This window comes from Palaemon carinicauda, chromosome 41 (genome assembly GCF_036898095.1).
Source record: "Palaemon carinicauda isolate YSFRI2023 chromosome 41, ASM3689809v2, whole genome shotgun sequence".
NCBI lineage: Eukaryota > Metazoa > Arthropoda > Malacostraca > Decapoda > Palaemonidae > Palaemon > Palaemon carinicauda.
The window spans coordinates 50,044,152-50,058,766 of NC_090765.1; the positions used below are offsets into that span (position 1 = coordinate 50,044,152).

A 14,615-nucleotide genomic window follows, 5' to 3' on the forward strand; every position below is an offset into this window, starting at 1 on the left:
CATCATTGCCTGGCCCTCCTTGGTCCTAGCTTGCGCGGAGAGGGGACTTAAGTACTGATCATATGTAATATGGTCAGTCTCTAGGGCATTGACCTGCTTGATAGGGCAATGTTACTGTCCCTTGCCTCTGCCATTCATGAGCGACCTTCAAACCTTAAAATAGAGTATAATTCAGTAAGGACATTTTCTTTTATTTTGCAGTAAACACCTTTTCTGGACAAGAAAATAGTCTTGAAATGGGTCAGCTATACAGCGTTACCTACACATGCGATTTCAATCTCCAGATGTTCCCCTTTGATGCACAGGTTTGTTAAATGTTTGTTGTCGTTTATTATTGATCAATATATCACCATTAACCCTCTGATGGTCCAAACCATTAATGTTGCTAAATAGCAAATTTACTTTGCTGTCTAATGGAATCTGTAGTTTCTTTTTATCTTTATTCCTTTGATATTTATGCTACAAAACATTAACATAATAGGCTGACGACAACGTTGTTGCTCACTGAAAAAATTTACATGTCGTGCACCTGAAAGTGATTTTGTCATGGCTGGGACCACCAGAGGATTTAATATCATAAACATCTTTTAAAATTTAATTAATTATTCAGCACAACTCAATTATCATTAACCATTTTAATCTGTCATCAGTATGAATGAGAAAGAGAGAAAGGAAAAATGAATCATCTGCCAAGACTTTAACTATACTAGCATGAAAAGCAAGTAAAGATGAATAAGATCGAGTTGATGGGCGACTAGAGAAGGTATGATTATGTAAAAAAAAACAAAGAAGTAGATAACAATGAAAATTGTTGAACAATCTCGGTAGAGGATGTGGATGGGGAGAGGGATAAGGGAAGTAATATCTTTTATATGATTTAGTACCCAGTATATAATTTCTCTTTATACGTTACTTTATTTTCATAAAAAATGAGGGGAAATGTTTAAGAACTGAGGTTTCAAATAAACCCAAGTTGATTACATGTGGTAAAGCCATTTAATCCGTTAAATCAACTCATCATATATTGTTAAACTTTCTAATATTCCTTACTATGACATTTCTTTTGGACTAGTTTTTAGTTACAAATTACAATACAATTATCTTCGTCTTACGAAGCACTCTAAAAGCTGTGGGGTCATTTATTCTCCTCAGGTTTGCAATCTAAGATTTACTTTGGTTTCTGCAACTACCTCCTACATGACTTTGCTGCCAACAAATGCTTCTTACAGTGGACCTCCAAATCTAATTGAATATTCTATCGGTAAGACAAAAATTAAAACACTTTTCTCTATATCACTGTGGATCAGAACATTACTGGCTAGAATGACATCAAGATATTCTCTCCTGCTTCTAAAATTAAATCAATAATTGAGATAATTATTATCTAATTGGCAAAGCTTCTAACACAAAATAAGAGAACCTATGGACTCAAAAGAATCAATTCATGGAACTAACTGTAAAATACCACAATTAGCTTATAATTGAACAAATAACTACATCTGACATGACAGTGATCGTCTTCATATTTCAACCAACATTTTTAAAAACAACATTGGAAAATTTTGAATACCAAATAATTAGCTTTATGTAGCTTGTTCTATATAATGATTTCCTAACACTCAGATTAAACCCATATTAACAAGAAAAGAGTTATTTGTACCATAAGCTCATAATTTTTCCATGGAAAGTATATAATTTTTTCCAAAATATTATTTCTGGGTCGATCTGTGACGGCCGGTGAAAAGGGTCATTCTTTACACTTTTCTAATATAAATCTTCCAAATATACAAGAGAAAGATAAAAGCATGGAATGCAGAGGTTACAACCCTTGCGCGATCACCTTGTAGGTGTCATGTATTAAACAAGGGCGTGTGTAAACCACTATTCACAGGCTGTCTTCCATTTAGATAATCCCTTCATCAAAGGGGAGGGCCGTGACAGGCCCTAGAGAATACAGTTGGACTACCCCACCGGCACCTACTACTCGCGCTTTCCAGGTCATCCTTCTGTTTTGGACTTGCCCGCTAAGTCGTTATTTATTTTGTTAGGTGTGTTTCGCAAGTGATTGTCGTTAATTCAACATGACTGACGTTGCTACTTCACCTTTACCAATGTTAAGTACCATAGTTTGTTTTGACAGTTTTTTCAGTACCAGGCATTTGTTCTCTTTCCAGTAATGTAGATTTTAATTTTGGAAGAGGCTTGGCCGTCCTCTGTATCGGCAGCCATTTTGGTTTTGTTCGATTCGGTAGTTTTTCAAGTTAATATTGCCCTTCTGGTACTCTGTCATCTAAGTTATATCACTTACGTTTTATGACCAATAAAATCATTATTTATTATTGTTTTTTACTATGGTATTTATTTTCTAGCAAGTCCAATTTGGACGAAGAATATCGATCTAGTCTTTGTTATAGTTATGTTCACGCCTCAGGAAGGTGCTCGATTTAGACTTTATCTTTATGTTTAATTGTTACGTTTTCGTTATTCTTCGTTCTTGGTTATTACAATTTTATCATTATTCTTATCATATTATTGTGTGATTTTGGTTTTTTATTAAGTAACCTTGAGAGCGTGAGCATAGAGTGCTCGTATTCTGTTTCTACAGATACGAGTTATGCCTTCTCTCGTTTTCTTTATTAAGCTCGAGTAGAGGAGGGGGATTTCCTGTTTTCCGTTTTATACGATCACGAGTTATTCCTGCCTCCTCTTATCCTCCGAGTTGATGATATTACGTTTAATGATATTCACCTTTTATTGATGTGGTTACTGTTAATAGAGCTAGCAATATTAATAGGTTACGTTAGTGTATGAGTCATTATTTGGGATCGCTTTATGCCGACACCCTTAGCTCCGCCTTGAGTTATACTCCGCTATAATGGATACTCATTGGGTGAGAACTAGTCAGATATTTGGAGAGCAACGGTGAAATCCGCCACTCAGACTGCGGCTGAGGCCTTTTGCACACGAACCTTTGTCATGATTGATCACAATTACATTATAACAGTCCTTTTTTCATCGAATCTCCGGCTTCACTGGAGATAACACAGACGTTCAGCATTGAGGTTAATATCATCGTACCGTTGAGGGTCACGATTTCACGCTGACGGACCTTTGTCACCGGATCTCCGGTACAAACAGAGATTCACCGGATCTCCGGTACAAACAGAGATCAATCAGACGATCAGAACCAGGGTACGAACCCTTTTTCATGAATAATCACCATTTCATTATTACAGTCCTTTTTTATCAAATCTCCGGCTTAACCGGATATCACACAGATGTTCAGCATTGAGGTTAATATTATCTTACCTCTGATGTTCACGTTTTCACTATGACGGACCTTTGTCACCGGATCTCTGGTGGCAATAGAGATCACTCAAACCACGGGTGGCCAATTTTTTTGTTTTAGCTGTAAAGGAAATGATTTAACCTGAATACAAAGTAAACTGTACTTACAGTACTTTAATGACACTTTGAATTTGCGTTGATAATATTCATTAGCTATTCTTGAAAGTCCTAATGAAAATATATGAACATAATTAGCAATTTTAAAGAAAAGTCATTCAATTTACTATCTTTGGGGTATAGTGCGCCACTTGTAATCGTGCAATGCGCCACTGTTGGCGCGTGAGCCATAGGTTGGCCACCCCTGACTCAGACGTTCAGAACCGCGGTTAACATTATTTTACCGATGAGGTTTATAGTTACATGTTATGTGGTTACTGGATATTATTATTATATTGATTCATCTGTTCACTGACCAGAGTCTCAAGGAACAGTAGATAGCCTCTCATGGCATGATTGGTTTCGACCTGGCTTTTCATTAGAAGGGGCTAGCGTTCGATCCCAAGTACTGAGTAGAAATTTATTTCTATTTGAACACGATGTTTTATGGATATTTATCCATATTTCTACATATTTATAATTAAATATATGCATAAATATAGCCATTATTTTTAGTTTATACTACATATTTATAATTAAATATATGCATAAAAATAGCCATTATTTTTAGTTATACTGATTTGATTGATCCCAGCCTGTGAATAGGATCACTAACCAGAGTTTCAAGGAACATCCAGACTTATGTCTCCATTCTATTAAAGAAGGTCCGCCTACATGGAATGGTTCCCGGAGTCATGCACGATCTGCTACGAGCTGTCCTCCCTACTCCTGACCCATGAGGTAAGTTGGTTCTAATGTTTCTTTTTGGTATACTTTGGCGATGATTTAATTTGATCCGGATTTATGTATGCATTGCTTATTGAGGAGAACGGTCTTCGCCTTCATCACTAATCCCCTCACTTCTTTCAGGACGATGGTGAATCTCTCCGGCCTGCAAGAGCGGCTCCCCGCCCTTGGGTATCAAGGTTTGGAAGGAATGCTCCATCTAGAGGACCCTATCTCCTCGGAGTGTCCTCTCTAGGGTTGGACATCGACCCCGTGGATGGGCAGGTAGGTGGTGATGAATTTTGAGCCTTCAGCTTTGCAATTACCTGCATCACCGACCTAGGACCCTCAAAGGATCCTGATGTTCATATTACCTTGCATAAAACCGTGACTGCTAAAAGCCAGGGGTAGGGTTAAAGAGCAGATACAACACATTCTAGGGGGCTATGACAGAGCTCAAAGATATGGTGGTGAGTTGGATCCGTTCAGGAACTTGGATGACTCCCCCTACAGCCCCAGGCATATCGAAGTAACCTCCTTCGATAAAAACAACACATAGAAATTTGCCTTACATGTCCCATATATGGATGGTACCATAACTCTGGATGGCATAGATGTCTGCCCTCTGGAGGACCTAGAATTTACTCTCAGGGACTAGAATACTCATTCAATGGATTCGTTCGCTTGAAAGAGCATGACTTGGTTAGGTTAGACAAGGTACCGAAGGTAACGGTATTATTTTCTAAAGGGCAGGCCCGATCTGTATGGACCAGGATGTTGTCGGTCTGGGGGGTACGATAATTCCAAGCTCACCCCACACAATGGGGAATACGCCATATCTACAACTGCTATCATTGTTGCCTTGCCTATTACGGATAATTGGACAGGTCTTACTATTCAAATTGACAAAGAAGGTTCGGCCATGCCGGCTCTTAAAGAGCCGGACCCCACCTCGGGGAGACCCTAGCCTCGATTTATCCCACTGAGACTTTGTTTCGGATATTCATGAAGAACCAATCTTGCCCTTCCAATTCGACCTACACGTTTGGTGGTCTGATCGGGTTGGTTGTAGGAAATAAGTTTTGTCTGTGGCCTCTATCAGACAGGAATCGAGCAGGCTGATAGTTTCCTCCTGATGGGGTAAAACCCTCTTCCCTCAGGAGGAGGTGAACAAGGTTCTACAAGATGATACGAGAGCAACCCAAAATTGCAGGAAAGGTGGGGCCTCACTGCCAGAAAGAAGGTCGAAGACCAAAAGCAAGCTTTCTTCAAGAAGAAGCAGAGAGTTGCCCTCTACAAAACGAACCGGGGTCACTGCCATCAATAGTCAGTTACCCACTCGTCATCAGAGTCTTCCTCTGATTCAACCCCTATGCATCCGGATCCCCCCCTCATCAGGTGGGCTACTTCACTGATTCCCCAGGTACACATCCCAACCCCGATTCGATGCCCTCGCCTGCATACAGCCCTAGCTCCGAACCCTCAGGTTCCTTTCGTGGACACCAGAGAGGAAGATACAGGAGTAGAAGACAGTTCCGCCATCGAGGCAGACCTAGAAAAAAGGGGGCTCGGGGAAGGAAAGGACCTAGGTTCACTCCCTCACAACGAGGTGGTCCCGGTAGGGGAGAGACTTTACGACTTTCAAGACCATTGGACCTTTGGTTCGTGGGCTCATAGCATAATCTCTAAAGGTTTGAGGTGGAAATAGCCACAAGGTCCTCCTCCTCCACCAGTGACCTTCTCCCAGAAATCCACTCCCATCCTGAAAGAGTACACCACAGAGTTACTAAAGGAGAAAGCAATCAAACGGGACCAATCACCGAAGTTCCAAGGCCTGCTGTTCACAATTCCGAAGAAAGGCTTGTCGGCATTGAGAGTGGACCGGGATTTGTCAAAGCTAAACTCTTACATTCTCTGCGACAAGTTCTGGCTGATGACTATCTCTCAGGTACGGACCTTACTTCCCCGTGGGGCCGTCACCACCCCTGTCGATCTTTCCGACGAGTATTATCATGTGCCTATAGCTCGAAACTTCCCTTCTTATCTGGGTTTCCGCCTAGGCAGGAAAGCCTTTGCGTTCAAGACATGCCCTTCAGCCTCAACATTGATCCCAGGATATTCACGAAACTGGGAGAGACAGTGTTAGTACAACTCATGGAAAGTATATAATTGTTTCCAAAATATTATGTTTTTTATATCTCCTCATGAACTGTACTTCCATTTATGAAATTTGCCCAAATTTTTAAGCATCACAGCACTGTATTTCCGAATGATTATCATTGAAGAGGCTTATCTGTCATTATCTTGTACAGTATCTTATCCAAAATATATCCTAGTCTGGATTCCGATGAATCGAACACAAATAAAAGTTATTTCTGCCACAAACATTTATGACCCGAATCTCATGACATCCACACTCGTATCAGGAATTGTGAGAAGCAGGGTTTCATTCCTAATATACACTGCCATTCCCCTTAACCTAAGAATGGCATTCCATTTCAAAATTATTGGTTTCTTAAAACTTGGAATAAGGAGCTTAGACGAGTGCCTCACTGTCTCGAGGCATCTGTAAAATCTTGAATACTGCCATGAAGACCATAACTATTGCAATACATTAGATGACACTGCTAAGTCAAGGATGTACTTGTCCTGCATTTTGCTCAATATCTCCAGATAGAATAAGAACTAAAAGCAATAAAAAAGTTTCATCATTCTTGAAAACAAACCTTACAATAATAATAGCCAAAGTAACATGTACACGAATACATATAAAGCAACTCATAAAGGGATTTTGACGAAGGAAAAATCTATTTCTGGGGAGAGACCTGTGGCGCCCGGCGAAAAGTCCTTCTTGTATACCTTTTCTGATAAAAACCTTCCAATTATACCAGAGAAAGATAAAAGCATGGAATGCTGAGGTTACAACCCTCGCGCGAGCACCTTTTGGGTGTCGTGTATAAAGCAAAGGCGCGTGAAATCCACTATTCACAGGTTGTCTTCCATTTAGTTAATTCCTTCGCCAAAGGGATGGGCCGATACAGAGGCCCTAGACACATCCCCATCGCCGCACCACCCACGCCACGACGCGAGCGCCATCTGAACAACATCCTTCTGTATTGACCATGATGGCTTGGAAAGGAAAGGGTGGGAGCGTGTAAAATAAGGGGAAGGGTTTCGCCGGGCGCCACAGGTCTCTCCCCAGAAATAGATTTTTCCTTCGTCAAAATCCCTTTTCTGGGTCGAACCTGTGGCGCCGGGCGAAAATGTACCAGAGAATGCCTTCCAAGCCCAACAATAACTACTAATTTAATAAGGGGAGAGAAACAACACCATGTAAAGAAAATCATATATAATTCAGGTAAGTAGGCATAAAATATAAACTAGCCACAGGGCATAGTGAGAGTAAGGATAAACAAACATGATAACAAGGAAACCTCTGAGTATCAGAGGAAAACATGCAACAAAACTGACATGGCTAAGAATATCCCAACTTAATAACAAGGGAAAACAATAATAGTTACAATCATATTAACCTAATATGTAATACACTTAGGGCTAACGAACCACCAAGGAAGCGGCGTCGTGGTGCGAGTGGCGGGTAGGAGGGAGAAGAGAAGAGATGGATGAAAGGAAGAACAAAAGATCAATGGGGAGAGATAAGGCTCCCAGCTGCAACCGTTGGATATTTAAGAGCCTGTAAGTTCTTTAGATAGTGGCGTTTGAAGACCATAGGAGATTTCCAACCCGTGTACTTCTTAAGGTTATCAAAGTCCATATTCTGGAAATAGTTGATGGAGGTAGCTATCGATCGGATATCATGAGCATGGGGAAATGATCCCGGATTGGCTTGTTTAATGAAGTATAGGATCTGTTGCCTAATGCCACGTATGGAAATGGTACCTCCTTGTTCTCTGATAAACAAGGGGCCAGACGATCGGGTAGCAGTCCTGGCTAAAAAGGCCCTGAGAGTGGTGACCGGACATAGAGAAGTATCTTGGAGAAGAGGAATAATCTTCCAAGGGGACCACCTATTTTGGGGGTCCTCGTTCTTAGCTAGGAACGCCCTGTCTGGTGAAAGAAGTACCTCACCTGAAGGGAGGAAATCCATGTTCTCTGAGTTTCGTGAGAGAGCTGCTAGTTCTGAGATTCTGGAACCCGAGGCCAAAGCTGTTAGAAATAAAGTCTTCCTAAGAAGAGTGATATAAGAGCAGGATTCGTTGTCCGTGTCGGAGGCCAGTTTGAGGACATCATTTAGAGACCAAGAGACCTTTTGAGGACGGACCGAAGGTCGAAGCCTAGCACATGCTTTTGGAATAGATGAGAAATAAGACTCCGCCAGGTTAATGTTAAACCCAACCAGGAAGACTTTCCTCAGAGCTGACTTAATGGTGGTTATAGTGCTAGCTGCTAGGCCTTTGTCAAAAATGGACCTAAAGAAGGAGATGGCTAAATTAGGAGTCATAACCGAATGGTCTGAAGTCCTTAAGAAATCCGCTAGTTTCTTAACCGCCGAATCATATTGGCGAATCGTTGAGTCCCTTTTGTCTGATTCTATAAAGAGGACATTATCTGGGTCGATGTTTGCGTCCCTACGTGCCGCAAACTTCATGAAATCCACAAAGTTAGGGTTTTGGCTATCCTTGAGGAATCTGACACAGTCCGTGTTTGGACCACCTGGGTCAGTTTGGGGAATGGGATCCGGAAGGGACGGAGTTTCAACTCGAGGAGGAGAGGAAACCAACTGCTCTTTGGCCAGTGAGGTGCCACTAAAGCTACTACCCCGTTGAAGGAGCGGAGTTTGTGCAAGACTTTCAGTAGAAGATTCACTGGAGGGAATAAGAAGATCTTCTGCCAATGGTTCCAATCCAGGGTTAATGCGTCCATGGCATAAGCCTGAGGGTCCAGGTTCGGTGTCACATAACACGGGAGTTTGTGATTGAGTCGGGTCGCGAATAGATCTACCTGGAGACCTGGAACCAGCCTGAGTATCCACCGGAAGGAGTGCATGTCCAGGGACCACTCCGATTCCAGTGGGCTCGTCCTGGATAATGCGTCTGCTATCACATTCTGGACTCCTGCTAGGTGAGTTGCTGACAGGAACCAGTCTTTGTCGGCTGCCAAGGTGAAGATAGTGACCAGGATCTGATTCAGGTTGGGTGATTTGGACCCCCCCCTGTTGAGGCAGTGGACTACGGCCGTGCTGTCTGAGACTACTCTGATGTGGGTCGACCTCGGAGGGGAGATTCTCTTCAGGGTCAAGAACACCGCCATGGCTTCGAGAACATTGATATGGAACTGTCTCATGGCGGGTGACCAAGAGCCCTGACACATCTGATGTTGGGAGTAACCCCCCCAACCACTCAGAGACGCGTCGGTATGAATTGTCACTTGTGGAGAGGGGAACTGTAGAGGAACCGACTTGGAGAGGTTCCTCCGATCGGACCATGGTTGTAGTCTCATTTTCAAGACAGAGGGGATCTTCGAGGTCTTGTCTCTTAAAGGTATTGTCGCCCTCTTTCTCCAAACTCGATTGATGTCTTTGAGTTTGGCTTTTAATAGGAGATCGGTCAGTGAGGCAAACTGGAGTAGGCCGAGGACTCGTTCTAAAGCTCTTCTGGACACCTGTTTGTGTTTGAGAAAGTTCCTGACCTTGGAAGCTATCTCCCTCACCTTCTTGGGAGGAAGGGAGAGCTTGTGCTTTGAGAGGTCCCAACGGATGCCTAACCATTCGAAGAGGCTTGATGGTTGTAGGCGGGACTTCCGGAGGTTGACTTGGAAGCCCAGTTTGGCGAGAAAATGGAGTACCTTCGACGTAGCTCTTTTGCATTCCTGGTGCGACTGGGCCCAAATGAGCCAATCGTCCAGATAGGCGACGATTTGTATCCCTTGGTGTCTGAGTTGCTCGAGCACCGTCTCCCCCAGTTTCGTGAATACCCTGGGGGCAATGCTGAGACCGAAGGGCATGACTTTGAATGCGAAGGCTCTCTTGCCGAGACGGAAGCCTAGATAAGGAGAGAAGTTTCGAGCTACTGGGACATGATAATAGGCGTCGGTAAGATCGATAGAGGTGGTGACGGCCCCACGGGGAAGTAAGGTCCGTACCTGAGAGATAGTCAGCATACGGAACTTGTCGCAAAGGATGTAAGAGTTGAGCTTCGACAAGTCCAGAACTACCCTCAACGCCGACGAGTCTTTCTTCGGGACTGTAAACAGGCGGCCTTGGAACTTCAGGGATCGAACCCGCTTGATTGCTCTCTTCTTGAGTAACTCCGCAGTGTACTCTTCCAGGATGGGAGTGGGTCTCTGGAAGAAGATCACCGGTGGAGGAGGGGATCCCTGTGACCATTTCCAACCCAAGCCCCTTGATATTATGCTGTGAGCCCATGGACTGAAGGTCCAATGATCCCGGAAGTGATAAAGTCTCCCTCCTACCGGCATCACATCATTGGGAGGGAGTGAACTTAGGGCCCCTCCCTCCACGGGAACCCCTTGCTCTGGGCCCGCCGCGTTGGCGGAACTGTCCTCTACCTCTGGAACTCCCTCTTTGGTATCCACGAAAGGAACCGGAGGGTTCGTAGGCAGGGTTGTATGCAGGTGAGGGCATCCAAGAGGGGTTGGGCTGTGTACCAGGGGGAGCAGCGAGGTAGACTACCTGCTGAGGAGGCGCCTGTTGTCGAGAAGTCGAGGCCGCGGAAGGCTGTGGGGACAAGGTACCCCGGGCCGCTTTGTAAGGACTAAACCTCAGCTTCTTCTTGAAGAATGTGTGTCTCTGGGGTTCGAACCTCTTTTTGGCTGAGAGACCCCACCTTACCTGCAAATTCTGGTTTGCCCTCGCTGCGTCCTGAAGAACCTTATCCACCTCGGTCTGAGGGAAGAGGGTCTTACCCCAGCAGGAGGAAGCTATCAGTCTGTTCGGCTCATGCCTGATGGTGGCCTCCGACAGAACGAACTTCCTGCAACTAACCCGTGCTGACCAGAAGTCATGGAGATCTATTTGGTAGGATAGCAGCTGGTTCTTTGTGGCGACTCTGAACAGCGTTTCCTCTGGGTAAAGAGATGCAAGGGACTCCATGGAGGTGATGGATTGGAGGGACCTAGCAAGTCTAGTACGGGTCTCGAACTCAGTTTTGAGAAGACTCTCTATTAATCTGGGAAGCTTCTCAGAGAAAAGAGTAGAGGCACAGTCCTTGTCTAGTTTCCCCACCGTGAAGGTAGAGGCCGCAGCATCCCAGGCTGCCGAGGAACCCGGAATAAGCAAAGAGGTGGGGTCCGTCTCCTTGAGAGCCGGCATGGAAGAGCCTTCTTTGATGGCCTGTATAGTCAGCTCTGTGACTTTGTCTATGAGCGGCAAAGAGATGGAGGCCGCTGTCGTAAAAATAGTGTAGGAACCCTTGTGAGGGGTGAGCTTGGAGTTAATACACCCCCACTCTGATAGTGTTCTGGCCCAGATAGCCTGGGCCTGCTCTTTTGGAAATATGACCGTTTCCTTCGGTACCTTGTCCATACGGACCAATGCATGTTCCTTTAACCGTACAAAACCATTGAACGGGAATGCTAGGCCCGGGGGATAGAACTCCAGGTCCTCTAGAGGGCGGGTGCCCATGCCCTCCAGAGTTAGGGAGCCATCTACGAATGGAGCATGCAAAGCAAACCGCCAAGGATTGTTTTTATCGAAGGGCGGCAGCTTCGATGCGTCTGGGGCAGAAGGGGGAGGGAACTGAGTTCCGGCGCGGATCAGAGTAGCCATCATATCTTTAATCTCTGTTATTGCACCAGAGTGATGTTGAACTTGATCCCTGACCAATCCTTTGATCAGTTGGATGGGGAGGAGATCAGCCCAGGGTACCTGAAAGTCACCCGTTGGTTTTTTCTTGGATTTGGTAGACTTAGACTTCTTAGGAGTAGTGGTTTTACGAGGAGCAATATGAATATCAGGAGCTGTCGAGGGTCCGGGGACCGGTGACGTTGATACTGGCAAAGCTGAAGTCTTATAAGTTCGAAGTGGCTTCACCTTGGGTCGTACGGAGGCAGAGGGATCCCGAGGAGAAGCCTTAGAGTTATCAAAACCTAGAAAGGAAGAGGTAGAAGAGGGAGTAGGAGAGAAAAGGGTTTCCACCAACTCGGCACCACTTACCTGCTCGTCCCTGGGTTCTACGTCTATATCCAGACCAGCCATGTCCATCGGTACGAGGGTTTCGTCCTCCACGGAGATGGTAGCCCTGACTTCTTCAATTAAAGGGGCAGCAAGGTCAGGAGAGACTGCAGCAGTAGTCGAGCCTGGGAAGAGACGGGAGGCCATATCCCCATCGAGGAGATAGGGAGCGCCAGACGGGGCATTCCTGCCAAAGCCCGACACCCACGGCCGAAGAGTAGCCCTTGCTGACCGAAGAGAGACATCATCGGCCTGTAAGATTTGCAGTGATTAGTGATGGAGTAGGGGGTTTGCCCTCCTAAATATACTGTGTATATCATATTCATGTCTATATTAGTGTCTGCCAACGAGAAATAAGGAACAAAGGGAAAACCCACTTACATCATCATTCAGCAGAACTGACGACAACTCGTAACAGAACGAGCACAAATCCGGGAACCACACTGGGTATTGGGCCTGTCCCGGTTCCTGGATAAAGGGAATGGAGCAGTGAGCATGAGACCGGCAGAGGTCATGCCCAACGGGGTCGCTGAACGAGGCAGAGCATCCTTCAGCAGTACAACGGGCCTTCTGTAAAAGAAAGGAGACATGAGTCTGGTGATGCTTGAAACTCTGATAAGGGATAAAAACCTATTATTTTAGAGTTCTGGCACTCACTGAATTACCTAAGCACCCATATTGCATTGACCAAACAACTAACTATTAACTTTAAGTTGATACTGCCCCATACCATTGTTGGCACTTTAAAATTCAATTGTCTGTATATTTGTAATGCACCCAATGTCTGTTAATGACATAAGGATAATAAGCTTAAAGTAATCCGCCGACCTCCAAGGGTCGGGGAAGCAGTGACATGCCCTTAAAATAAATACAAACACCAGCCTTAGCAAGGCAAATATAAGTGTGAAGTGTATGGGCGACCTCCGGTGAAGCCGGAGCTCCGGTGAGGCCGGATCGTAATGAAAATGTCCTGAATAAAGGAGCCTTAGCTAATTAGCTAAGGCAACTTTAAGTGTTAAGTGTTTGGGCGACCTCCGGTGACGCCGGAGGATAATGAGATGCCCTGAATAATTCAATTGTGGCTAATAATTCAATTGTGAAAGATAAAAAGCTAAGTCGTAGCTAAAGACTAAAGCTTAGATTATAGTAAAGCGTATTTACGATCTCCGGTGAGGCCGGAGGGAGAAGAAAGGTCCTGAATAATTATTGTGAATAACAACACAGTTGTAATAACAAAGGCTATTGTGGATATGGCCGTGGCCTGAGACCGAAGTAAGGGCCACCGGAGGGTCTTATCTAAACAATATGAAGCCCGTCCCATGTAGTAAACAATATAAATATAACAATAGAACGAAAGTTATTGAGAATCCCTCGTGGCGGAGTATAACTCAAGGCGGAGTGGAAAACGTTCATAACTACTCCCGAGCCGTAACGGGGAGAGGACGAAACACGGACCAAAATAACGCTAACAATTGAAAAGTCACGAAAAATAAATAACTCGTAAGTTATCATCCACCCAGAGGGGGAGAGGTGAGGGAAGGAGAACCCGCTGAACGCACAAAACGGAAAACGGGAAATCCGCTCCCCCACCGGAGCTAAGAAAGAAAAACGAGAGAAAGGGGTAACTCGTGACTGCGAACAGAAAACGGGGACCCCAATCTCCCGCTCTCTTGGACACAAAAACAGGACTAAAAATCACAAAACACTATTATAAACGTATAAAATAAAAATGTACATCCATATAACACTACGATCGAAGAATAGCATCCGTTAAAACTTAAAATAAATAGCACTGTTCCTTTAACCAAGTCGAGTGACGAACGCCTCGGGCGGTTACTAAACAAAAACAAAGCTAAATCGCTATCTCGATCGTAGGCTGGACTTACTTGCAAAAAGTACCATGAGCATAAATACACAAAAAAAAAATAAAAATAAAAATAATAACGGTTCTAAAGGCATAAGGCCAGGGACTTAACCAAGAACCTAAGTGACAGAGTACTAAACGGGCAGATAAAGATGAATTCCCAAACAAGTGAACAAACAATGGCCGCCAAAGGCCAGACGGGAATAATAAAACAGACTATACTGGATATAAAACACAAGCCCGGTACAATAAAATAATGTCAAAACAAACTATGGTACTTAACATTGGAATGTGTGAAGATGGAGCTTCGGACATGACAAAATAAATCCACGATAGATAAAAAAGACCGAGAGCACAACGAAACCATTCAACACTTTGAATTCCAAAGAGAAGGATGCTGTTCAGATGGCGCTCGCGTCGTGGCGGGGG

The 14,615-nt window shown here is 44.3% G+C and overlaps 1 protein-coding gene across 1 annotated transcript in view; it reads left to right on the forward strand.

Moving 5' to 3' along the window:
* Window positions 1-14,615, forward strand: part of LOC137632318 (uncharacterized) — a 49,573-nt gene that overhangs the window by 20,857 nt on the left and 14,101 nt on the right. The window contains exons 7-8 of the mRNA XM_068364234.1: window positions 202-305; window positions 1,153-1,261. Coding sequence (XP_068220335.1) covers window positions 202-305; window positions 1,153-1,261 — 213 coding nt within the window. The remainder of the gene's footprint in view (window positions 1-201; window positions 306-1,152; window positions 1,262-14,615) is intronic.